General features: G+C 49.1%; 1 protein-coding gene across 2 annotated transcripts in view; it reads right to left on the reverse strand.

The window, feature by feature from the left end:
• The window catches only part of PAX3 (paired box 3), a 96608-nt gene extending 78450 nt beyond the window's left edge, over positions 1-18158 (reverse strand). Inside the window, exons 1-4 of one of the 2 annotated variants that reach the window (XM_081579281.1) lie at positions 17673-18158; positions 16176-16411; positions 14721-14850; positions 13425-13559 (exon numbers count right to left, since the gene is read on the reverse strand). In XM_081579281.1, the coding sequence (XP_081435407.1) occupies positions 13425-13559; positions 14721-14850; positions 16176-16411; positions 17673-17757 (586 nt within the window). In that variant the 5' untranslated portion in view covers positions 17758-18158. The remainder of the gene's footprint in view (positions 1-13424; positions 13560-14720; positions 14851-16175; positions 16412-17672) is intronic. The other variant, XM_081579282.1, reaches the window with a different exon arrangement.
• Positions 18159-26431: the final 8273 nt, after the last annotated feature.

A 26431-nucleotide genomic window follows, 5' to 3' on the forward strand; every position in this document is an offset into this window, starting at 1 on the left:
CCACATGACACAAAGGTGTGCCAGGGAATGAGTACTTGACCTGAACACGATTTGTTTGTTTCCACATCCACTTATTGAACCTCTGATGAAAACAAAATGAGGCAGCCTTCCCAGCTCCCAAAGGGCTTTATGCTCCTGACGACCCAAGAAAACCCACTTTCCACAGGCAGGACGAAGAGGTTAAGGCTCAAAAAGTTCAGACAAAAGCCCAGGAGCTAAATCCAAAATAAGCCAGGGCTTGAGTTACCGTCCCGGCCCTCTACCTGGAACTGATTCCTTGTAGGATGGGAGAAATTCCCCAAACCAGGCATCCCGCCTCACCCCTGCACTCTTAGCCAGCCAGGTTCTTCACAGTTTCTGATCTGATGCTAAGTCCTCAGTCCTTCATTTCCTTTCTTCTTTCAAACAAAACTTAAGCGAGATTTCCAAGCTTGGCAGGGTTAGCCAGTCACCACAAGCGGACATTGGCTTCTAGTAAGAGACTACACAATTTGCTTTTCTACAGGCCACTGATAAATATGTGTTGCGTGCACACGAGCCCCAGATGTGTCCTGTAGGAATAAAAGTTAGGCAAATCTACTACCTGGAAAGTTTCCATCCTGGTTAGCTTCCCAAATCCTATTCGGCCCTGGCGTCTTGCAAGTTCCCCGGATACATGGAGGAGACCCGGATGCACTGTGTAGCCAGGACGGTAGGTTCCCCGGATGCACTGTGAGGAGACCCGGATGCACTGTGTAGCCAGGACTGCAAGTTCCCAGGATACACTAGTAGAGACCCCATTTATCTGCTCAACCTCCTGACATGGGCTATCATTACCCTTTAGAAATAGTCTGAGAGGATGTAATAAGTTCTAAAAGTTTCCAAAATATATCCAATAATTCCAGGCACTGAGATCCCAGTCACTTGGGAATCTTGCAATCGAAAGTTGAAACTTTTCTCCAGATGAATTCATCGGTCCCTAAAAAAGTTTTAAATCTAAAACTCAGAGGGGGCAGCTCTCCCAACGAAACCCCTGCTCCCTAATATTAAGCCAATTCCCCCAGAGAGCACCTCAGTCTGCTACCTTCTTCACTTCTGTGATCAGAACGTAAGGATATGTGGAGAATCTTAAGTATGGTTACTCTGCTGACATGGACCCGAAAACCACTGGTTTTATATGGTCTAAATTTCTGTTGAGAGCGTCACAGCAAGCTGACAAACAGGTCAACAATTTTCCTCGTTGGTATTAACCCTCCCAAGATCCTCCTTCCTACATGGAGGGCTGCATACTTTTGCAGGTAGTAATCAGATGTCACAAATTATGGGCCTGATTCAATCCAAATTATGCACAGAGCTGGGAGAGGGGAAAAAAGCTGCTTTTGATTCTTCTCAGCTCTTTGCAGATGCTCTAAATGCCAGGCCTGTTTACATCCCCAACTGACTCCTTTGGAGTTCCATAAGCCAGTTGGAGGGGAAGCAGAAAGAGAACCAAGGCACCCAGATAGCCATTTCTATCAAAGCACAAACAAAAATTCTAGCGTTAGGAAAACCCACTCTCCTGCTGGTAGAACACTGCTACATGCTGTGAGGCTGGCTGCAGAAACAGTCACGAAAGAAGACCTGTGTTTGTTTTTCTGTTATTTTAAAAAACCGAATCAAGATTTTGATTTTCAAAAATAAATCCTTAACATTTAACTTGTTCTCCTGTTTCTGAAAGGCCCAGTCCTAAGAAGGAATGACTTGAAATATTGACCTTAAAATATTTATTGGCATTCACATCTCCAGCTTTCTCGGGGGGCTTTGGAGAGGGTTGTTTTTCTCATGTAGTTGGAGCACAGTTCTTTCTGGCTCATTCTGCAGATTCGAACTTCCAGCTTAGGTAAGCCAGGTACTCAGTAGCATCAACAACTGAATTCCTGAGCATCAGATTTAAGGGAAAATAGGCTGAAATGATTTGAGGGAGGCAAGGTATGTGCAAAAATATAAAAAGTCTTTTGTGCCTAGAAGGGAATGGATACATACCCCCTAAAAGTTCATAAAATTAAAAACTAGCCTTTACCAAACTCAAGAAAACCCTAGAGAATTAGGCCAGCACTTTTTCAAAAATGAGAAATAGAAGACTGTTTTATTATTTATAATCTGCTCTCTTACCAGTTCAAACCTAATTTGGTAACCATGAGAGATAGTTTCTCTTGTAACTAAACAATCAGAATAAGTTGTCTCTGAATTGTTCTAAAAACTACAAATAGTTTTTCCAGTATAGAAAGTAAAATAAGTGCTTAACATATGTGTACTAGTTTCGATGGAGGCAAAGTGAAATAAACAGTAGATAAAAATAGAATAAAAAGAGGTACCAATAAGTCAAAGCAAAAACTTTTCCTTAGATTTAGAGAATGTTCCATTTGGAGAAATACCAAAATACTGGAGGAATTTCCCAAGCAGAAATTTCAAAACCTATGTTCCTACCTAAGTACAGTGGTAGAAGGAAGTGTCTCTTTTTTCTCGTACAAGTGGCCACAGGCAAACCCACACACACCCCATGTTGACTAAACATTCCTTCACCATTTGTTCTCAACACAGAACCCAAATTCCACTAAAGCTATCAAAATCACTAATGTCGTTCCCTTTGTCCTTACCACAGAGGAATTATTTTACAAATAAACTCACACATGTGACAAATGGTGCTGTGGAATTGGAAACACTCTAAATGCTGGTAAATAAATCATTTGCCAACAGGATGGAATACTATGCAGCTATACAAACAGGCTGAGGAGACCCTCAGCCCCTGATGTGGAGTGAGATGGCAGAGATATATTCGAAGGTAGGGGAAAAAAAAAAAGCAAAGCGCAGAAAAGTTTCTACAGTGGGCCACCATTTGTGCAAACAAAGGAGGAGAGAATATTTTTAAGAGAGAAACAAATACAATTGCTTGTTTATACAGGCTCTCTAGAAAGACAATCAAGTTACTGAGTGACTTGGGTGGGAGGAAACTTGTCCCTGTACACCCGTATCTATCTTTTGAATTATGTACAGAGTGAAGGGTTTACCCAGTCAAAAATAAGTGTGATTTAAAAATTTGGGGACTTCCCTGGTAATCCAGTGGTTAAGATTTCATGCTTCCAATGCAGGGGGCGGGGGTTCGATCCCTGGTCAGGGAACAAAGATCCTACATGCCACGTGGTGCAACCAAAAAATAAACAATTAAAAGTTAAAATGCCATCTGACAAAGCATATATTTTTCACTTGAGTGTTTGGATGGACAAGAGGGCAATCCTTGGAATAAAAGATCGCTTCCCTTTTGAGGCTGAGCGTTGGCCCCCATAATCCTGGAGTCCTCTTGCCTTTAAAAGCCTTCAGGGGGCCAGCATGGTCCAGAAGGAAGGCCCAGGGCTTGCCAGCGAATTTTTTATCAGTTCACTGGGGGCCGACTGGCCAAGGAGCCAGGCTGCCTGCTGAGACGCCTAAGCCGTGACAGCTGCATAAACTGGCGGTGCCCCAGCCTGACCTATTTCAGAGACAGGTCAGCCCAGTGCATGCGGGGATAAGAAAACAACCTTCCTTCTCTCCAGTGGCTGCACTGGCAAGCTGCTCCAGCGGGGGAAACACGGGGCAGGAGCTCTCCAGCCACGCCCCCCACCTCAGTCTTGCAAACCAGGCTACTTTCTTTTCACCCTCGCATGGCACCCCAGTCATATAGAAGTCCCCAGCTTTGGGGACTGGATAGAATAAAACTGAATAGTGAGGTCATTGAAATGTATCCCCCCCACCTAGCTTTACAAACGCTATTTTGGAAAATTTCCTTAATATTTCTGAACTCAAATTTTAAAGGAGAGAGATTAAGAAGAATCATGCCGAAAGCTTTAAGAATGCACACCATCTCACGTGCGGAGCCATAGACATTTTAGAACAAGGAAGCAGGCTAAAGAAGGGACACGATGAGGAATTATATAAACACAAACAAAGGATTGCGCCAGGATTTCAGGAGTAAGAGCATATATATGAGATCCATTTTCAAAAAGCAACTTATTTGTCAGTTTAGTGGGGGGAGAAGGGGAAAGACTTGTTCAAATAGACAAAGAAAACAAAGTTTGATTTGGAAGAGTTTTCAACAACCAAGTTAGTTTAAGAGAGAAAAATAAACTTTCAGATCAGGAGAAAAAAGTAATTAAGAAATATCTTTGACATCCCAGCAAATGGTTTTTGAATTTTGTTATTTTTCATATCTATTAAATCAATACAGACTATTCTATTAAAGAGTTTCTTATAAACTCAGTTTTTTCTGACTCAGTGAAAGTGGATTTTGTGGGGTGCATGAGTGTGTGCATGTATGTGTGTTAGTTTTCATTGTTGCTCCTAAGCCTGAATTAAGCTTCTATCTGCCCTTGGGCAGAGCCCATCTGCCAGCAGACTAGTCACTTTCTGCAAGTTCAGAGTTTTTTTCCCCTACAAGGTTTTGAGTTTTCCTATGAGATAGGTATAACTTGCACCTTCTCGTTTCATTGTCATATCACTCTGGGAAATTGGTATAGTATAACATGGCCCCATCTCACCAGCTTTTCAAAACTGAAGTTCAACGGATCACACCCAAAATGCGCTTGATCTGAACTTTAGAACAAAATTAGTGATGCAAGTCAGAATATTTTTACCTTGGGTGCTATGCTCTTAAAGGCAAGCAAAGACATGAAAAAGGACTTTGGGGTGTGTTTAAGGCAGAAAAGAAACACTCAATTGTATTAGTGAACCTCAGGAAACCAGCCAAGTGGGGATTCAGAAAGAAGGAAACTGTTGCTTTTTTTTTTTTTATAATAAAATGAATTGGACCAATTAATTTTATTTAGTTCAGGTTAAGCTCAACCATGGTAATTGGGAGACACACACACCCTGTGGCCAAGATTTTCTTAATCATGATAATATATTTGAATACTGGAAGAATTTTTTAACATGTGTTTGAAAATAGACTCTGTGGGTCTATAATTGTTTAAAAATAAGATTTTTTTTTCAAAAAAAGATAAACCCTATAAAAGAAACAAAAACTATGCTAATACCCCCAGACAATGCCTAAGTGCCTGTTGACTGGGTAAGTTAATGCTTATATTAAGGCTTGCCCCAAAAAAAAAAAGACATAAGTATGGTGGCTGTACTTCTCCTTTATCTGTGTACTTGTAAAAATCATAAGCCTACAAATGTAGGCTTTCTGTTAAAAATGTAAATTTGTACATGACCATGTGAGCGTTGACTGTGAAAGTATACAAAAACCAATTCCATGTTGTAAGGTAAACTGCACAAAGCCATTAACTTTCCTTTCTTAGCTATTCTATCCTAACATACTTATTGTTCCCATCTAATGACATGAGGCCAAGCACACAGAATTCTGCAGTCGTTTCCAGAAATATGTCTACCATCTGATTATAAAATCTTTTTAAATTTCCACTTAAGCCTCCCTAGCTGTACTATTTGAATACCAATATGATCCTGAAAATTTGTAATGCTGAAAGTCAGTGGTTATTTCCTCTCCCCCAAACCAATGTTAGTCGGCCAAGAAGAGTCTCCCACTCTTGTCACAAAGCATTTTGATCAGCTTTTTTAAAACAGAATCCAATGGAATCAGATCCAGAATGAGTGGGAAATTGGTTCCTAGAACCAAAAGTTTATATTAATATACTATTGTAGATACAGTAAAGCTGGCCAAATAAAAGTACATAAGAATCAAGAAATCACTAAGTGGGTTGAAGGAGACAAACACGGCTGGTTTGCTATTGCCTGTCATGAGTTCCAATTTGTTTTACTGGGGAAGATTAGTTTCCCAGCCACTGCAGTAAAAAACTCAGACTACCTACTTTGATCGAGTTGCTTCACCACAGAGAGGAGGTTCTTTGTTGTTCGGTTTTTTTTAACTTAAAATCTTCCAGCTAAAATTTAAATGATATGAACTTTGTTATATACAACATCTAAGGTAAAACTCTTCCTCAGGAATTTTTTTCTAGGGCAAATGTACCCCAAATCAAAGTCTAAATTTTACACCATTATCCTTTATTAAGATGCAATTACTTCTTTAAAGAAAAGTGGCCATTGCCGTGGCAGAAATTATGTCAGTCTCCTTGGTCTTTATCAGGAAGAAAGAAAAACTGACTTCGACGATAAAAATTCATAAAGCCTTTGATTGCTCAACAGTCTTCAGCAACTATTTTCCATGGTTTTCATAATTTCCTTCGACAATGGTGAAACTTTTAACTCACCTGTCTTAAATAAAGGTGTTATAATCCTAATGGGCATTTTGATAACTGCATGTTCCAGATACAGACTGGAAAGTATACATATTCTGTTCATTTGAGGGCATAATTCCATCACAGACAATGTGAGAGGATGCTTTCTTAGAAAAGAGACGACCCCATTCCAGCAAAAGTTCAACACTATTGGAGTTCAGCATTTGGCCCAATACTACAACATAAAGCTGAAAGCTGAACTGTGCCACTCTCCACCTGAGACCAGGACGAATGGGGTGAGGAAATCTTTCCCAGCAGAGTAGAAGATGGTCCTCTGTCCCCACTTTGGTGTGCATCTTCCAAGAGAATAGCAACTTCTGAAATTCCTTTTCACTTTCTTCAATCACAATTCTCCAGCTAAGTCAGCCAGTGCTTTTTTATTTCAACAATAACATCAAATATTTTTTCTAACCTTATTGAGATATAGTTAACATAAGCCCACTGTCAAAGTCAGTAATTCTGCCTTGGTACTGAGGTCAGGGTCCACTCAGAGTATGACTCTGTTGTCCCCCTGGCAGTATATGAACACATAGCCTGATATCCAAGAGGGGACAGTCACTTTCACTCCACATGTATGTGAAACATGAAATACACATATACATGAAAAATGCAGCAAAGAATTCTCTAGCACTGCATCTGGACCCAGGACAAGGCAGTCATAATCAATCTGCACTGACTCACACTCCCAGCGTAATCTGTTTCAGGCAGTTGTCCCAATGCGCAACGATTGGGACTATCTCAAAGGATATTTGAGCACAGATAGATTATTAGTTAATTGGGAATTATAATAGAAAATGTTAGAAAATACTCACTAATGATTCTGACTCTGTATGTCAAGATTCATCTTGCTGAAGAGTGAATGACATAGTAAAACAAAATCAAATGAAATAAAAATAAGTCTCTAAGCACAATTATTTAGTAGTGAAATGAACACAGAGAAAGGGCTTCAGAAAATCCCCCCCACAGGCAGATCCATGATGCTCAGTTGAATATTCAAAGCCGAATCTGGCATAAATTTCATAACCTCAGTTAGAGTGATTTGTTGGAATTTGCAAATTAAGCACAGAGATGGTATTTCCAAAAGAGCCTTTGCAGGAATTTTAGCTCTCATAATAAAAGAAAAATCTTTCCAAATATATTGAATTCTTAAACCAAAAAAAAAAAAAAAAAAAGTCCAGCAGTTCATCGAAAAATCAACAGTCCAAAAAAGTCATAAAATTATTCAGGGAAATATTTTTCCTAGCATTCAACAGCAGTGCTGAGTATGAATTGGGAAGCTGTGCTGTTACTTCAAATTCTGATGACTCTAGAAAGTGTAATCCACAGGACAAATAAACCTTTCTGTGTGTGTGTGCAACTGGGTATAGTTTACTGCCAGCATAATTCATAGTGACCGACTTATAAATAAACTCTAACGATGCACAAACTACACACACAAACAAACACATATCTGCTCCTACATTGTAGAAGGTTTAAAAATATACATGGGACTCATCTAACCATCCATAAACAGAAAAATTGTGGAAACATATGTAGGGAAAGGCAGTTAATCTAACTCCCAGTTTCCTGTGTATTTAATTATTCCCCACCTAGTTTTACATAAAGCTCTGACATCTTGCCTTTACATCATTCCAGCTTGGAAGGCAACTTCAGTAAAACTTCCATATTTAGAAATTTAGTGGACACTGGGATCTTAGCTTCCATGCCTCCCACCACCTCCCCGCCAAGGACAATCTATTTGATGATAAATTCACCATCTTAGCTTAAGTTTTAAACAAGAAATCACCATAGGATAATTAAAAACACCCCATGAATCTCTTCTCTACAAACCTAGGACGTGTAACTGGTTTCGGTTCCTATTTCTTAAAGAGAATTCGGTCAATCCTCCTTAGAGGTTTCAGAGGAAAAGGGGGATTTTCCAAGACAGATAAGTTGAAATGATCCCGCTTTGATCTCAGTGGTTAAGAATCCTTCACAATGGAAGATGGCCACTGAGAGGCCGCGATCCTGGCCTTTTAATGCGTAACAATGGTATCAACAAACAGCTACTTAATCAATATTTGGCCAGAGCCGCTGAAAACTTCCTTTTCAGATTTTAATTCCTTGTTGTAAAACAACCCCAGAGCAGCCAGTGAGATAAGGCATTAAACTGACTGCTTAATTGCCTTTTACTGTCTTGTTAGTTATATATGTACATTCTTAATGGTTCTTTAATCTTTATTTACCAGCATAAATAAATTACCTGGAGTAGGACCCCACCAAACAAAACCTTCTCTGCCCCCAACCCCGGCGAAACTCTCACCATTTGTTTGTTGCTGTTATTGAGGCTTTTAACATTTCTTGACTATCAGTGTACGTTAACATTTAACCTCATGGTTACGAAGGATTTTTGTTGTTGTTCTCAAAATACATATACTCATGAACGTTGAACCTGAGTTCGGTGACGACACTGCTAGTCACCTGATGAATTTCCGCATATTCCACCCCTTGAACCCAGGCGCACTTGCTGGTTCCACCTCGCCGTGCGGATGGGTTTTATTGCATAGCCCTGGGGACTCTTAAATGACCCCTCAGTAATTATTACGCACTTGAAGCCCCAACGTCCCCGTTCCGGTGCTATCACCCAGCAAATCAAACTTCAAAATAAACATACAATTTCAAGCATTAATTAGAAAATCTTCATGTTTTCAATAAGGCTATAAAGTAAGCCGACAGCAGTCAACCAGACAAAACCAACCAGCGAAAAAGAAAGCTACAATCTGATCTCGGTTGCTTCCTTTCAAATCGGTCCAGCGGGAAAATCGTTACCGTTACCTCCTCGAAAAGAACACAGCGTGCTGTTTCAATTTAATTCAAGTTCTGGTATTTCCCATAGATTTTTAAATGGGTGATATTTCCTTGTTGAGCATTTTAAGGGCTTCAGAAAACATGAAATTTACCCCCCAAAGACAAGAGGCGACACTGGGGTCAAATTCGTGATTCTGACAAATGGAGACCGGGTTGTCCACTCTAATAAAGGTTCCGATGCCACAAACCTAAGATCTTATAGCTCATGATTTTAATCTGTGGGAAAGTTTTTCCCCCTCACCCCCGCCTGCCCCCAGCCCTTTGCCTCGCGCCAAAAAGTCCTTCCCCGCTAACTGGTGGGGTGGGGTGGAGCGGGGGAGACACGAAACTGCCTTCCATTCCTCTCGACTTCAGCAGTGCTCCCGTTAATGATAAAATGTTCATGATCCCGCAGGCAACGAAATTGTTCCAGACCCTTTAAAACTTCAGTACGTGCTTAATTGTTTTATCGTATGCCCCGCTGAAAAGATAACGTCGTCCTCGTTAATTTTAGAAAATCTCACAAGTTTGCAAACTCGAGCAAAGCTTTTGTCACTTTAACTTTCTCAAATCAAAAAACAAAACAAACAAACAAAAAAAACAGTGCTTTTCATAAATGTCAAATTGAAAGGGATCGATATAAAAGGAGGGTAAGCTCCAACCGACCTATGCTTGGGTCTCTTGGCTCAAACTTTGAAATTGTTGCAAACCTCCCACGCTCACTAGTGATTCTTAAAAAGGGTTAGGGTCCTATGAAAGTGTATCTCCAGCCCCAATCAAAACATCAATTTGGCAATCTGGCCTCTCTCCCCTGCACCCCCGAGCTGCCACTTCAAAGCTGCTGCAACAAGTCAGTAATTGTAACTTTGCATCTAAATATTTAAGCGAGAGTCTTGCAGTCGCGTGTCCATTTACAGTCCTCATCTGTCCTCTAATTCCATTACGGCACAAAGCAAAAATGTTTCCCAAAACTCACAAACAGGAAAAGCGTCACCCTGCCGCTGGAGGAGGAGGAGGAGGCTGGGGGGAGGAGCTGATGAAGGAGCAGTTTCTATTGATTAGTCACCGCTTTTGTGTTAAGAGCTTTCTTTAAAATAAGAAGAAAAAAAAAATGGGGGGGAGGTTGCAGAAATTTCACTAATGTGAGCCTCAGGCAAGGAAGGGGGAAAAAAGAGGAGAAGAAGGGGGGTAGGCGGGCTGTGTCTAGATGAAAGTGAGAAGGACATAAAGGAGGCAATTGAGTCGGCTGCAGCCCGGCGAGCTAAGCTTCGAGCCGGCCGGAGCGCAGGGGAGGGGGCGGCGCGGCGCGGCGCTTTGGCTCAGGGCGCAGGAGTGGGGGCCGTGCCCATTGTGGCGGCGCCCGCGGGCCCGCTCCGCCGCGCCGGGGGAGGAACAGAGGCGCCCATTGAGTGGCCGCTGCGCGGGCCGTGCCCACAGCCCCCCGTTGCCGCGACCAGGGCTGGGTTCCTCCGGCTGCGCCCGGTCGGCTCTCGGTGCCGATTGGGGAGGAGAAGGAAGGGGAGTGAAGAAGGTCCTGGGAAGGGTGGGGGATTCCTGGCCGCCCAACCCTCTCCTTCCACCCCGGCAAAACAGCTGGAGGTGTAGATCCAAGGAGGGGTGCGCAGAGTCTGTTGCGTGCCAGGGCGCTCGGGCCTGCGCGCACCGGGTCGGTCCGCCACGCTCTTCTTGGATGGGGCGAGGCACAAGGCAAAACTGAGAAAGTGAATGGGGCCATCTAGAACGCGACCCTGGGGAGAAAAACGGGAGCTGTTCTGACCTCTCAGGGTGCCTCTCGCCCTGTGTCCTAGTCTCTGACAAGTAGAAAGATGGACCGGGGAAGAGCCAGTCAGCAACAGCCGGCAGGCCGAAAAGGAATCTGGAACCTTCAGAGAACGCTCGCCGTCCTGCTCAGGACGCCCAAACGGCCTTCCTTAGCCCCTCTTGGGAGCTCAGACCCCTTTATCAACATTGGTTCTATTTTCCAAGCCGGGCAGCCTGGCACTTTTGCGGCCCAAACGACAGTGTTTTGTGTGTTTTTTTTGAGATTTCTAAACTCCCCTTCCAACTCCACTCCACTCTGTCCTTTCTCTGGGCCCCTCTTGCCCTCCAGGGCTCATCTGGAAAAGGAGCTAGAGGCGCTGAAGAGACTGACGCTGCCTCTTGCTTGACAACCCCAAATTAAATTAGACTTCAGCCTCCGAGGTGTGTATATGTGTGTGTTTTCAATGGTTCAGCCCCGCTGGGGAGAATAACTCTGCTTTTAAAAATGGTAGCAATTGCCCTTGAATGGCAGCAGGCCCAGCTAGACGGCCGGAAAGACTAGAAACATTTTGTAGGTGAAATGACCACTTTTTCCACGGCTGGAGAGTCCATAAAACTTCCTGGCGCAGCAGCTCTTGGGGCTCATTGAATAATTCATCCCTCATTGCAAGCCCATAATGTCTATTCTCAGCCCTTTGTGGGGCTGTTTTCTCTTCCTTTCTCCTTGAATTATAAAAAGGTTGCCTTCCTTTGTTCACATCAAGCTGCTGCGAGCGGGAGCTTTGTCTGGCCCGAGCTAAAGTGTGAGTTTCAATGGACTCTCCCGGCTTTGTCTCCCAAGTTCATCTCCAAGTGTAGATTGTGTAGAGAAGGCCTTCTTTGTAAAAGCTGGAAAAGTTGTACAAATGTTTGACCAGCTCATTTGGGGCGTTTTGTCTCCTGGGCCCTCAGTTGTCGGTGCAGCGAGGGAGCGGTGGAGCTGCGGCGCAGGCGCCTCCAGCAACAAGTAGCAAAGCCTGGCCACCTCCACCCCCCCTTCCCAAGCCTCCCTCTGGGTTCACTGCCTGCAGGGGCCCGTTGGGTTTGGGGTTGGCTGGCTTCTCACCTTCCTCCCTCCCCAGCACCTCCAATACAGCATCTAGACCGGGACTAAAACCCAGGCATCCTCTCAGAGACCAGGACAGAAAGACACCCCTCCAAATAGAAGGGCTTACACTGAGTCTGTGTGAGACCTCTGCTTCAAAGGAGGGAAGCCACAGGGTATGTGTCTTCTTCGCTCAACCTGCCCTGGGTTTTTATGTCTTGGTTGCCTGTGTGCGCCAGAGCACCTAGGCATCGGTTTAGCCCTACAATCCGTGGTTTGGATTTGTAACATCTAAGTCTGTGTCTCTTCGAGGTTGTGTACAGATTTCGTATTGATTTGTAAAGCTGCCAGCTCCGGAGGGCCAGTGGTCTGTGCTGGAGTTGAGCAATGGAAGTCAAAGAAGTGACCAGTTTCCCAACCCACAGTCCTACACGAGACAACACCGGCGGAGGGCTCACATCCAGCAGGTCGAAGTGGGTGACCGCTCCAAGCCCACCTGGAGAGCTGGCTGCCCTTCTAGGTCAACTCAAAAGTCCACTCAGTCTCAGGAGTCTCAGCCCCCAGTGAGGGAAGGCCATGGGTGGGGACACTGGGCAACTCCCGACCCTTTGGGCCTTGGAAGAGGTACAACTATCCTCCAGGCCAAAAGCGCTGAGAGGCAGAACTGCAGAGACTCTCCTTGTGCCAGGGATCCCTTCCCAGTTCAACTCCCACGGGGTTGACTTTTTCCATGGGGCTCTGAAGATAACCCCAAGGCTACACTTAAGGCTCCACAGGGGAGGTTTTCTCTTGAGGCTGACAGATAACAGCCAAGGAGAAGACACCCCTGGGAAGAGAAAGTGCACCCACACTGAGAACCCGAGAACCCAGAGACCCTCGGCTTGTAACTGAGATCTTAGGCTTGTTTTTCTTCCCAGACACACACAGTTCAAACCCTACCGCACTTGAAAACCAATTTAAAACAAAGGAAAAACCACCTACGTACACATATACATTTATAAGGCAATCAGTGTGAGGCAACTTTGAGAACCTACTGCCTTCAAGAGTTTTGAGTCTCTCTTCCTCTTCCCTGCTTACCTCCTCCCCCCAACCAAGGAAGCTCTTTGGAGACTCTGGGCCTTTCCTAAGGGCGCAAGAAGTTCCTTTAACCTCGGGAGGCTCAAAGACTGCCCCCCGGGCCTCAAACTGCTCAGATTCAGTCGTGCAAGCCTGCGGGCAAGAGGGTAGCCCCTCAGCTAGACCGCAATTTGTAGTTCTAGATTCCGAGGGACTGTGAGTGGTGCGGAACAAAGATTTATAAAACAGAAAAGAGAGAGAAAAAAGATATTTGTATTCAATGAAAGTGCATCTCGGGTCTTTCTCTTTAATGCTCTTAATCGGGTGCAGTGGATACGAGCGAGGAGGGACCGTGACAAGAGCCGAGGAGGCTCAGCCTTCAAGCCTCCAAGGTCAGAGCGCGGAGTCCGGGAGGCGCGGGCCCGCAGGGCGCCGCCCAGCGCGCCGCCGCTTACCTCGCTCGCTCAGGATGCCGTCGATGCTGTGTTTCGCTTTCTTCTCACTCTCCTCTGCCTCCTTCCTCTCCAGGTCGGCCTCCTCCTCTTCGCCTTTCCCGAATTTACTCCTCAGGATGCGGCTGATGGAACTCACTGGGGACGGGAGGAAGAAGGGGGCGCAAACGACTGAGATTTGCAGGACCATGCTAGAAGGGGCTCCCCAGCCCCTAATCGGAGTCGGGGTGAAGGCCTGCCCTGCAGTTTGCTTCTGCCCCCTCCTGCATCTTTGGGCATCCTGGTCCTTCTACACCCCGCCTCACCCTCCCACTCAACCTCCCCCCACCCCCTCATTGTATAGTCTTCTAGGATCACGGAGACCGGAGCCTGGAAAGCTCGCACCTCCGGGTTAGGGGCCGGGAACAGCCGTACCAGTCCTCTCTCCCCAGTAGGAAGCCTCCCTCCTGACTCCACAGAAGGGTCTCTAGATCGCCAGTCTCAGAGAATTCTCCCGCCAGCCCACCCGGCACACCCCCACCCCAACCTGAAGGCATTGCGCCCCGCGGTTCGCGGTATGGCAAGAAGAACGAGAGCGGACCTGTCCCCTGCAATTCGACTTTTTTTCTTTTCTTTTGAGACCATAAAGGGTTTAAATTTCAACTGCAGAATCGTTTCCTATTGTAAAAATCAAAAGAAAATGCACTCTTCCCCGTTTATTTTTTCCAGATTCCAGTCTGGTAAACAAATCCATCCTCTGAAATATCTCGTTCTCGCGGGGGCGGGGGAGGGAGTTTCCTTTTAATTAAAAACAAACCCGCGCGCCCTCGCGCTCGCCCTGCTCTCGCTCCTCTTCTTCCTTCGCCTCCCCCTGGCCGCCGGGGGCGCCGGATGGTCCCTGGGACTCTCCCGAAAAAAAATCTCCCGGCCGTTGCCGAAGCCTCCCCTCCCGCGCGCGCACCGAGAAGCCTCGGCTGGCGCGGCCCCATCTCCCTTCGGTTAGGGTTACCAAAACATTTGTTTCTCTTTAAAAGGGAACATCAATATTAATAAACGCTTGGCCTCCGCCTCACGTTTCCTGCCCTGCCCCTTCGACAAAAACCCTCTTTGGGGAGCCCTGAGCAGCGGTCTCTCAACCCCAGGACAAGCAGCTGATCACTCCCTCCATAAAACGGCTAGTTCCTAAATATTTCAGAGCCCCGGGAGGGACCGCCTCCCGATCTTCCAGATCGATCACTGGGGGTGTTTATGGTTCAGATGGCCCGCCCGCGTAATAGCGACTGACGCCTCGCCTTGGGAAGACGCAGATGAGCCTGGTACCTGAGGGTACGGTGTTTCGATCACAGACCGCGTCCTTGAGTAATTTGTCTCGAATTTCCCAGCTGAACATGCCGGGGTTCTCTCTTTTGTATTCCTCTATTTTCTTCTCCACGTCAGGCGTTGTCACCTGCTTTAAGAGAACCGGCAGACCGGCGTTGGTACCCATTCCTCTGGGCCGGATGTGGCAGCCTCACCGCCTCCGGGCCTGGCGGGATGCTCCTTCTTGTGCCCCATGGCAAGTTTCCCCTGGTTAGCAAAAGGACCCCAACTCTCTGAGCAGTGTACTTTAGAAAGGGGCAGAGAGGAAACCATCCCAACCCTCTCCTCCCCAGATCAGCTCTCACAGTTGGGATAAAATAAGAATAGGTATGACCTCTTGGAAGGGGTGTACTTTCTGATCCGTGGGACTAAAGAAAGGCAACCCCTTACACTGAATTAACACGAAAACGAAATTTAAAAAGGAAGGCTTGAAAGAGGAGCAGAAAAAATCAGGTTAGATCTGTAACTTGGGCCTTTCCAAAGGAACTCAAGGTTTTAGCTCAAGTGAAGAGCAAAATGAAAGGAAAAAGTTGAGTGTCCATTAAAAATCAGAGTGGTAGCAAATATGAATAATTGAAAGACAGGCTCTTTATTTCTGCACCCCCACCCCCACCCCAAGAAAAAGAGTTTCCAGAGATTCTTAGAGAGGTTGCAAAGCGGGCTGGCATCCGCGGAAAGGCAGTTGTCTGGGAATTTTCAGTTTACCAGAACCCTCCTTTTGGTTTTGCCCTGTGGCAACCAGAAAGTTATATTGGATTTTCCCCACATTCAGAAAAAAAGGGCAGCTATAGGCAATCCCCTCCCACTCAGCCATAGGCAGTGTGATTCTCTTTCCTTTTGTAAGGAGAACCAAAATAATTTGAGAATAGCACCAAACTGCCTTTTAAAAGCCAAGTCATCGGCTCATTACAAAGAAAGCGAATCACCCTAGCTTTTGATTCCTTGAAGACAATTTGGACTGGAGGCAATTGGGGAGAAGAGTTGGGAGCGAAACCATTTGAAAACCAAAAATGGCTCCTTGGATTAAATTTGGAATGGGCAGTGCAGTCGCTGGGAGCTGGGGAGATACTTGGAGAAGAAACCAGCAACAGGTGAGCACCTACAGCTTGCACGCTTTGGGTGTCTGCCTATTAAAACAATTTGATGAGAATTTCAGGATTCTGAGGCATAAAAAACAAATGCTTTATCTCCTTTGCAAAAAGGCTGGAGTTTTTCCTTAGCATTTATCAACGAGTACCAGCTCAAACAGCATTGTGGACCCTTCTCTTGACCCCACCCCATCCCCAACACACACACACACACACACACACCTTTCCAGACTTGGAAAACAACACCTCAGAAAGTCCCAGCTGGCAGTCCTTTCCCACTGCCCACTCTGCCCTAACTCCAGACACCGGGCCAGGCCTGTGAGCTCACCTTGGGCTTGCTGCCACCAATGGCGCCAGGGCGGATGGAGCCGGTCTCCTGATACCTGCACAGGATCTTAGAGACACAGCCATGGGACACACGCAGCTGGCGGGAGATGACGCAGGGCCGGATGCCGTGGTGGGCCATCTCCACAATCTTGTGGCGGATGTGGTTGGGTAGTGGCCTGCCATTGATAAAAACACCTCCGAGCTGGTTGACCCGGCCCTGGCCGAGAGGAGTGGACACTGGGAACAGAAGGCAAGAAGGGAGACAAATGCAAGATCATTTGAGGAGAGAGGAGAGCAGCCAAAAAGATGAACCCCAATTTCACACTCTTCTGGCCAATCCGCCTGTTACAGCTTTAGCAATGAAACTGCTCCATTCGGGCTCTTAACCTGAGACCCTACTTGAACCACACTTGTTCAAACTATTAAGCAATTCAAGAGCACGTAATCTTGTGTGAAAGGAGCAAAAAGGACAAAATAAACTTACTCTAGTGAAACTGTCTTCCCTTTGGGCCCAAGAAAGGGGACAATTTGCAGGGGCAGGGGGTGGGGTGGGGAGACCTGGAGGCTGGTGAAGGAACAAACTCCCTGCAGAGAGAAGTTCACCCAGGCCTTCTGCGGCTGGCATTAAACCCTGTCCAATTGGGGCGCCCTTCTTTCTAAGAGACTTGGAGGAGTTGACAACCCTTTGGGTTTGGGGCTAGGAGTGCCGCAGCCAAAGGTCAAAGAGGGTACTGAAAGCAAGCCGCAGGTGTCAGCGCGAGTCACCTGTTACACTTCGGGCCAGAGACGACAGTCCAATCTGCTCACAGGCCCCTTGCCTCCGCTGGTGCTCTGGTTATTACTAATAATACATCCTATTTCAGACTGAGGGCCAAGCCCAGGCGCGGACAGGGTCAGCATCCCGGCTCGGGCGCCCCAACCTCACAAACTGTCTAGAAAGTCCTAAAAAGGACTTGCAAGGTCTCCTGCCTCCCTGGAGTTCAGAACCTTCAGACTAACTGAAAGGCAGTCCCCCAAAGGGATTGTGGAAACTTTGATATGAAGCTGGAGATAAATGGGGCCATAATTAAGGAATCAATTAATACTAAAAATTTCCCAGCACTATTCTGCGCCAGCGTGCGCCACCACAACTTCGCACCCCCTAAGAAAATCCTTCCAGAATTAACAAGAGTTTAGCGAAAACAGGAACAACCAGGGTAGTTTTGAGATGCCTTCGGGGGGCACAAAATGCTGAAAAGTTGCTTGCTGGTGCTCAAAACACCACGGCATTTCCAAAACAACAGGGGAAAGCATACCGGCCCAGGAGCAGGCCTGGCCGCCAAGCTCCGGCAGGCCCGTTTACCCAGAGAAAATCGAGAGGGGATCTCGCCCGACTGATCCCTCCTGATGTGGGGGAATGGGCTCCCAGACGCACCGAAGGAGCCCGTGGAGACCCCAGCTGGGTGGAGCAGCCTGGCCGCGGACCCACGATCTGCGCGGCGCTGAGGCCCTTTCTTACCTTCCAGCGGGAACCCGCTGCGCGGGTAGTTCTGCCCCGGGCCCGGCCGCATCATCCTGGGCACAGCTCCGGCCAGTGTGGTCATCCTGGGGGCAGCTTCGCTTGGAAATTATATCCAGGTGAAGGCGAAATAGAAGAGACAGGCGCTGGTGACCCCAGGCAACTCCCCCGAGCGAGTAGAGCCCCTCCCCAAAAAGGCTGGAGAGAAAGGAGGGACCCGGGGAAGGGGGGCTGCTCGCTCTTAGTCCAAAGAGAGGCTCGAGATGGAACCGGGGAAAGGGGTTGGGCAGGGAGGCCCGGGAGTCCAGGATCCCGAGCCCAGGGCGGAAAAGTTTGGTGCGCGTCTGGGCCGGCTTCCCCGCGGCTGGGAGCGCTGGGGAGGGGGCTCGGAGCTAGGCAACGAGCCGGGGAGGGGGGGATGGGGGCGGGAGCGTGGCCGGCCTGAATCTCCTCCCGTCGTGACACCAAGTGCGGGGATCTGGGCTCGGGAGCATTTATTAGTTCTTTCACCCAAAGCTTGGTCAGGAGCCCTGAGCTGCGATTGGCCGACGGGGAGACCGTCCCGGGTGGCGGAGATACGCGCTGATTGGGCGACAGCGGCCACTTTCTCTTCCCATCCCCGGCGGTGCCCGAGCCTCGGCCGGCCCGGAGAGGGACCCGCGCTGTGCCTCTAATCTGGGGAAAGAAGGATAGACCCACGGAAACCCGGAGAGACAGTGCGGAGGAGATGCCGAGACTAAAGAGGGGTCCGTGCCTCCCTGCCTGTCACCCTGTGTCTCTCTCCTTGACTTACTGTTTCTCTGCCTCCTCCTCTCTGTGTGTGTGTATCTCTGTGTGTCCTTCTCTGTCTCTGACTCGTCCTCCCATTCTGTCTCTCTGGCTGTGTTTTTCTACCTGTGGCTCTCCCTCTCGCCCATTTTTCTTGGCTTATTGCCAATGAAGGGGGCGCAGTTCCAATAAGAAGGCATTGGAGTCCCCAGACTTCTTTAGTCTTCCTTCCTCTGGCCCATGCCCCTTGGCCTAGGCTTATTATGAGGGTCTTCCCTATGAGGTTCCTCCCAGAAAGAGTCCAGAATGTGCTGATAAGTTCTTTTGTCTTCACCGTCTGGCAGCCGGGACACTGAAGCTTACTTAGGTAGTGGCTGGAGGCCCCAGTCCTGGTTACCCAAAGCCTGGGAAGGGGAAGAGAAAGGAAATTGTCTCCTCCTCTTGATTAAAAGACCCTCTATCAGAAGCCCCAGCTCTAAATCTAGAGGTACAGATCCCCCAATGCTTCGGCAGAGATTCATCTATATGTTAAAGTTTTGCCGGGCTGCAGCGTTTGTTCTCAGGAATTTATTATGGTATTCAGACTAAACTGCTGGAAAAATAAAAGGAGCAAAGTCTTGGCTAGGAGCTGAAGTGTCCCCAGCAGGATATGACGCCAGGAGTGTTGTAAAGACTGTCTGTCCTTAGAGAAGGTGCTATTGTGCATAGGCTTTTATTTATAACTTGGTAAGTGCCAGCGAACTCGCCTCCTTCACACCCCCGAGTGCCAGCCCCGCGCTCTGCACTGCGCTTTATTCGCTCGAGTCTATTCAGAGACTGTCACTCTGGGCCTGCGAGGTATTCAGGGCCTTAATCAATCAAAAGGATGAGAATCGGGCAGGTTTTTCCCTTTGAAATAAAGGAAACAATGACTTCTGGGCTTCAAGTTCCCCCTTTCCTTTTACGATTTTTGAATTTTTTCTGTGTTGGAGTTCTCCACCCTCTCTCGTCCTTTTCCCCCTCAACTCATTTGACAGTTGTTACGTGAACTCAAGCCCCCCCCAACCCCAACTCTCCACCCCCTAATTAAGTCAAACTAAGAAGGCAAGATGGGGGGTTGGGGGGAGTATAGCTGCTCAACTGTGTGGGAGCCGGCTCTTTAAAACTCCACTCGCAAGTGGGAAAAGCAGGCAGCTTTCATCTCAGCCTAAAGTCAAAAGGTTTGGTTGACCCTCTGAGCAATGGGAGACAGGCCTCTGGAGACACCCCCTCACCCACCCAAGGCGGGAGGCCCTGTGCATTGACATTACACTGGAGGGATGGTGCTTAGCATGCAGCCCTGTTTAACTTGGTTTTACACAAAATGATTCAGTTTGTCAGGGGGAAAACATTCTCATTTCCTTCTTGCACACTTGAGGGCCACCAAAGCCTGTGTCCTGTTTTCTACGCTACTTCTCAAGAGCTGGGCTTTTTCCAAGTTTTCTGCAACTAAAGCTTGAGCGGAGCAGCCAGAGCACCTTCTAGGGTCCCTGGTTCTTGTTGGAGGAGAGAGGTACCCAACGCGCGTTTCATGGGAGAAAATGCAAACTCAACTCGAAGTTAAAAGGAACCCGGGAACCACTCTCCACACACACACACACCCCCGCCCCGGTGTAAAAAACTTAAAGAATGGCCAGGGCTGTGTCTCATTTGTTGTGGAGCTGAGGGCTTGGTCTTCAAGCTCTCCCCGTGGACCCAACACTCTCTCCCAGGGCATTCTCTCTGCCCAGGGCCCGTGGATCCGTGAAGGGACATGAAGCCAAAGACTCACTCTCCCAGGTTTTGCATCCTCCTCACAACCGTAGAGCCGGCAGGACTCTTGAATGGGGATACTGCCGATTGAAATTGATTTCGAGTGCCTATAGGTGCCCAGCCAGCATGCGCATCCATAAACCGACCACCCCTTGCCATAAAAATGTACAAATGGAAACCAGAGAGGGTGGGGTGGGGACCTGCGGCCCAGGAGTCTCTCTTTCCCAGACTTCCCCCCCTCCACCCCAACTAGAGCGCTCTGGCATTTATATGCCACCAGTTAACTTGACTCTTCCCCACGCTGGCAACAGCTAGAGGAACCTGAAGATCCAGAGATGGGTGGGAGGACATCCTCAGGTGCTTGGGCCTGTAAGGTTGCGGGATCACTTCCAAATTCCCCAGAGTCCAAATTCCCTGAAGTTGGTAGACCTACAGTCTGACTCGGGAGGGCCAGGACAGCAATGTTGGTTGAGACTCCCTGGCCGGTGGTGCCCACTGCAGTCAAGTCAGACAAGGGGGAGGGAGCAGGGGGGAGGGGGAAATGTCTCGCATCACAAATTGGTCACCAGAGGGTGGAGTGGTTACTGGTTTCCCACCTGGTTTTTCAAGAAGGCGCCTGATTCTACACTCCAGCTACTCCTTCCCTGTCTTCGAAAGCTTGGGCCTCCCCTTATTTCTTTCCTAAGTCTCTCTGGAAGCCAAAGCTAGCCCATCCCCTGACTCCTGCAGCAGGAAGAAAGTCTCCACCGGGCCCCACCCCTGCCTGGAACCTGTAGGCCACCGAGTCCCCATTCTACTCATTGGCGAAGGAGTGGCCCCGCCGTGGGCTTGGAAGAAGAGTGCTTGCGCCCTGCAGCCCCGAGTCCAGGTTTGGGAGGCAGCATCATTTCTGCTGACAAATTACCCAGAAAGCAGCCAGAGAATCTGTAGCTCAGTTTTGTGAAGGAGGGTGATGTCCACCAGCACTATCTGTGCACGTGCAAGAAGAAACTGGAGCCTTGAGGACAACAGTAGGATAATTCAACCAAAACAGGATCATAACTTACCACTGCTTCCTCCGGGCGCCCCCCGCCCCTCGCTTTCAGAAGCCCTTCAGGTGAAATAGACAGCAGCTTCTCCTCCCAGCTCCGGGGGAGCGGAGGACAATGCCCAGTTCCTAGAAAGCTCTCCCTCCTGGCAGGATTGGATGCCGGGCTCCACAGTCCAGTCAGGTTAAGTGAAGTCTGCCTGGGCCAGGTGACCCCCAGAACACAGCTCCCGCGCTTGTGGGCCCCAGGCCACAGTCTTTCATGACCCATGGACTTCTTGGGCCTCTGAGAGACGATGACCTTATTCTATCCGGACATAGGCCTTAAGAGGAAATTATGATCTATATAAAACAATGTGCCTGAACTGGAGGGTACCTGCCACCCAGATCTTTTTTTACCTTATCTGGAGGGAGTAGCCCCTGGGGGAGGCATCTGACCTCCCGTCGGGTCTCAGGCATCTCAGATGGCAGTCCTAAGGCTTGAGTAAATGCAAAGGGAAACCATCAATTCTTGAGAAATGTTCCCCAGGAAAAAATCGAAACGCCAGATCCTGACCACACATTTCTTCCGGACACCAGATTGGTGATTGGAATGAACCCAAGGCCTATCTCAGAGCCGGACTTAGTGACTGTCATCAGGCTCCCTGCAGTTTTTCGTCAAAAGCTGTGGCGCCTCTATTCTCCCTCGTTGGAAAATCGGTTGGGATGGGGTTGGATTTAGGGACTGGATGGAAATGTGGGCGTCTCACTGAAACGTGGAGTGGATCAGCTGCAGTGGTTTTGCCCCCGTAGCTGGGGGAGCCGCCCCAGAATGGGTGCTCAATAAAGAGCATGTGGTTTGTAAGAAAAGAAAAGGAGGAAAGGAAAAAGAAGGGCGACAAAGAAGAGAGACGTAAAAAGTATTTTTTGAAAGGCAGTGAGAGAAGGAGAGAATGAATGTCACAGAAACTGGTCTCCTATCCAGGTTCATTTGGTTCTGCAAAAATTATTTTTTATGCAAATAAGGAAGGCAGGATGTCAGAGCCTGTTGTGGGGGGGAGGGAGGACGGGGAGTTCCGGAGAAGAGTCTCATAGAATACTACTCTTTAACCTTCAAAAAATGTCCTGCCCAACTAGGAAAGCGTGAGTGTGTTGCGGGCTGGGTGGGAGGTGTTGTTGAAATTTAGAAGAGAAATTCCCAGTAACTGCTCTGCTGCTGTGTATACAAGATGTGAACCCCGTGTAAAGGGATCCTGGTGGGGGAGGTAAAGATTGAGGGGTCTTGGAAAGGGAGTATTATTGGGAGCAGCCTGGGTCTTGAGGAAGAGAGAAGATGCACAGGCCAAGTGGGGGGTCTGAAGTGGGGTGCGAGAGCAGAGCTGGGAATGTGCCCGTGACTGCTGGGGGAAGCAGGAGGTCTTGGGGTTTCCTTGACATCCGAGCAGAAAGAAAGGCAAATGACCACACCTGGAACTCCTGCCCCAGGGTGCGTGGACGGAGTGCCTGGACTGTGAGTTCGGATGGAGTGGTGTGGGGAGCCGTGTTGGGTTGGGGGTCCGGGGGCAGGATAGGAGCAGAGGGGGTGGGCAGGGAAGGAATGGAGCAGGGTGAACTAATAGGCCTTTCGCTTCCATCAGGCCAGGTCTCTCTCAGACTCCGCGCCAGCGCGGTGAGCCACCACTGCCACTGCCTCTTGACCTGAATCCCTTCCAAGCCCACAAGTGATTTCTCTCCCAGGGGGATTTCACAGGGAGAGGAGGGAGGTGGGTGACACAAGGAGCAAGAGAGATCCGGCAGGCTGTTCAAACCCAGGGTTTCCAGCTGAGCCACAGTGAGGTACCAGGAGCCTAGGGCAGCGGGCGCTGTGAGTGAGTCTGGGACCTGCGGTCCCTGGGTTTTCAAAGCCGATGGAGGGATGGGGACTGTGCTGCCAACTAGGCAGAGAAAACGCAACAGGTCGGGGAGCTGGAAGAGGCCAGTCTCAGGGATTTGGCTAAAGCCCTGAGGAGCACGGGTAGGGACCAGAGGGAGATTCTTAGGAAGAGGGCTGCTCGCAGCCTGCCACCCGACCACCCCAACCCCTTGGAAGCTCACCTGGCATGAGGGGAGGAGGGGTCCCTCACCCTTGGGTACGGCCTGATCACCCCTCCTTTCAAAGGTGGAGGAGAGGAGGAAGAGGAGAAGGAAAGGAGGAGGGAGGAAGAAAGAAGAAAAAAACAGAAAAGGAATTCACCACTACCAAAACCGGTTACCCCAGCCCTTCAGATCTCTAGATACTAGGATGGACACCAAGTTCCTTTCTAGGTCTTAAACTTGCTCTCCATTTCCCTTTCCCACCGGAAAACACCTATTTCCCTCTTCTAAACAAAGTTTCTCTTTCTGAAGACGAACCGTTAATCTAGCCTTGGGTTTGGGGTGGAGGAATGGAAGAAAACTTTTGATTTAGAAGTTTAGAGTCGGAAGAACACTAAGGGGAAACTCTGAAAAGATGAAAACTAATCATCTCATACTCTGAAAGTGATGGAAAGGAGGCGGCCAGGAGAAGTTTGAGCTGGAGCGAGCGTTGGATAGAAATGCAGACCCGGGGCTAATGGACTGCCCAGAGTCCTGTCACAGAAAACTGTCCCTGGTCCCCTCGGTGGCCTCGCACTCAGGTCACCCTAGTGGCCTTTCTTCCCCACCCCATCCCGGGAAAATCCCGCAAGAGGCATGCTGGCCCCCAGGTCCCCAACGCCCTGCCCCGGGACAAGAGTTAAGACAAGTAGCCCCAAGAGAAATGAGCTTCGGAAAGCCTTTCTTCTTCTTTTCATTTCTAAACGAAATCTAATACTATCTGGCTGCAAAAATATATATCACTGGCCCAGAGTCTGAAAGATTAACATTTGGATATGTAGGAAATGTAATCTGCATGGCTAATTGATTCCCAGCGTATCAGTTTAAAGGATAAAGATCAATATCTACATGATGGATATTATATTAATAGGGGCATAAATAAAGGCCGAAGAGTCATTCCCCAAACCTTTGAAGCCGCTTCCTGGCTCCTGGGCCCTCCATGCGGCAACTGCGGCGTCCCCCACCTGCCGGGCCCCCAGCCCCTGCTGGGAGGGGACACTCCCCCCCTCCACTAGGAAGAAATAAGTTTCCGGCTAAAGCGGGAGGGTTTTAATGCAGCGAAGCTCAGGAGAAAGGCGGCACTGTTTTCCGGGGCTGTAGCAGGTGGACAGTAGGCCGGGAGGGGGGCGGTATTTTAGCAAAAAGCGCCACTAAGATACTTAGAAACAGAGAAGACCCCCACGGGGACACACACAATCACAGGTTCACACACAGGTTCGCACACTCACAGACACATAGAAATCCACACACGGGCATACTAGCCACACAGACACCCAAACCTCCATCTCTAGATGCATTTACACGGTGATACACACACACTCACATTCCCACGCAGGGGTGAATTCCCGGCATTTTCTGCTTGCACTTGGCCTTAGGGATTCGTACTTGGTTTCTTTCCTTCCCACGGCCCTCTCCCTGAGGAACACCGACAGCAGCTCCGGCGGAGCCCAGGGATCAGCGATCCCGGCTCCTGGAAGTCCTCTCCGGACGGGAGGAGGCGGCACCGCGGGGAGCGAACTCGGAGGAGCGAGGGAGAGGCTTGCCCGCGAGGTCCCACGCATCCTTTGAGGGAGGAAAGGGCCACCTCGACCTAGAGTGGCTGCAGCCTGAGGAAGGGGGTTGTTGAGTTCCGGGGAGCACGTCCCCGAAACGGCTCGGTGAGGGGGTACTGGCTGCGGGACACTTCGATCCGGAATGAGAACGCATCGGTCCGGTGGTGGCCTGGATACCAGCGGACCCCTCCACACCGCAAAGCCCGCGCCGCCGAGGTACTTTTCAAAATGCCAATGAATCACCCTTCACTTCCTCCTCTCCATTAATTAAGAGGGATGTTTGGACAAAACGTTCGTAATCTTTATTAATTACGCAACCCTCGGTGTGCGGTCGCATCCATCAGGCCCGAAGCGAAAGTACTGGGGACGCCTCATCTCTTCCCACTGCGCCTCTGGGGAGCGAGCTGAGGAGCCGGCGTTGCCCGCCGCGGGCGCACCTTCCTCGGTTGGCGCTGCAGGGGAGGCCCTCGCGGCTACGCCAGGCCTCTCCCAGAGCCCAGAGTTGGCTGCGCGCCGGGTTCCTGGAGCCTCGACAGAGCCCCGACGTCCCTCGCTCCCGTCCCTCCCGCATCTGGGCACTCGACCGTTTACACACACACACAAACTCACAAGCAGATTCGTTCGAACACGTCGCACGGCCCCCGTTTCTTCTGGCCGCCGCCTCCCCACACAGCTCCCCGCCCTTCTCTTCCAGCGGATGTTTCCAGGAGCAACCGGACTAAAATCCATTCTGCGGAGCCCCGAATACTGGCTGAGCTGTGTTCCAGGGGTGGTGGTGGTGGGGTTCCTTTACTCCTAGGTGAAGCGACAGGGATGGAGAGCAGAAAACCCAGTCCAGTGACCCCAAGGTCGTCCCCCCTCCCCAAGACAGCTGCCCTGGATGGCACAGCGGGAAGACCCTAGAAGCCTTCCAGGAGGCCAACTCCCCCAGTTGCAGGGGGGTGGGGTGCAAGAGGACGCTTGCTTTGCATAGGAGCGGGTAGGGTTGGGGAGGGGGCTCTACTTCTTGGCTGAGAAATCGGGAAAACTCCAAGCCTCCAGGTCCCTTGTGGGAAAGCTGGCTGGAGATGGGGGTCACCAAACTCAGGTTCCTTCCAGGCAGCCCTACAGCACTCTGTCCTCTGAGGGTAGAGACCCTTGGGCTCACTCGGGTCCTGGGATAGGATGTCTGTAGACCACCCCCCTCAACCTGTTCAGGATGGGTCTCTTGGTCTGAGCACCTCTCACCCCCACCCTCACCCCTCCAACACCATGCTAAGCAGGTCCCATCCTCTCTTCGCTTTGAACCTGCACCATCAGAGATGAGATTCTTCCACTGGAGCCCCTTAAAGAGATTCTGCCTGATTAAAGCGGAGGGGGCAACTCAAGGCACAAATCTAATAGGGTGATTATTTCCAAGGCCATAGCGGGTGAGGTGGGTGTTACGCAAGCCCTCTTCATAGCCTCTCGGGCTGAACAGTGAGGATCCGACCTTGGGGAATGTAGGGTGCACTCCTAGCTGCCTCTCTTGGTTTTTGCAACCTCAAATCTGGCATGGGGGATTGGGCACT

This window comes from Giraffa tippelskirchi, chromosome 3 (assembly GCF_054371585.1).
Source record: "Giraffa tippelskirchi isolate mGirTip1 chromosome 3, T2T-mGirTip1v1.2.pri, whole genome shotgun sequence".
Taxonomy (NCBI): domain Eukaryota; kingdom Metazoa; phylum Chordata; class Mammalia; order Artiodactyla; family Giraffidae; genus Giraffa; species Giraffa tippelskirchi.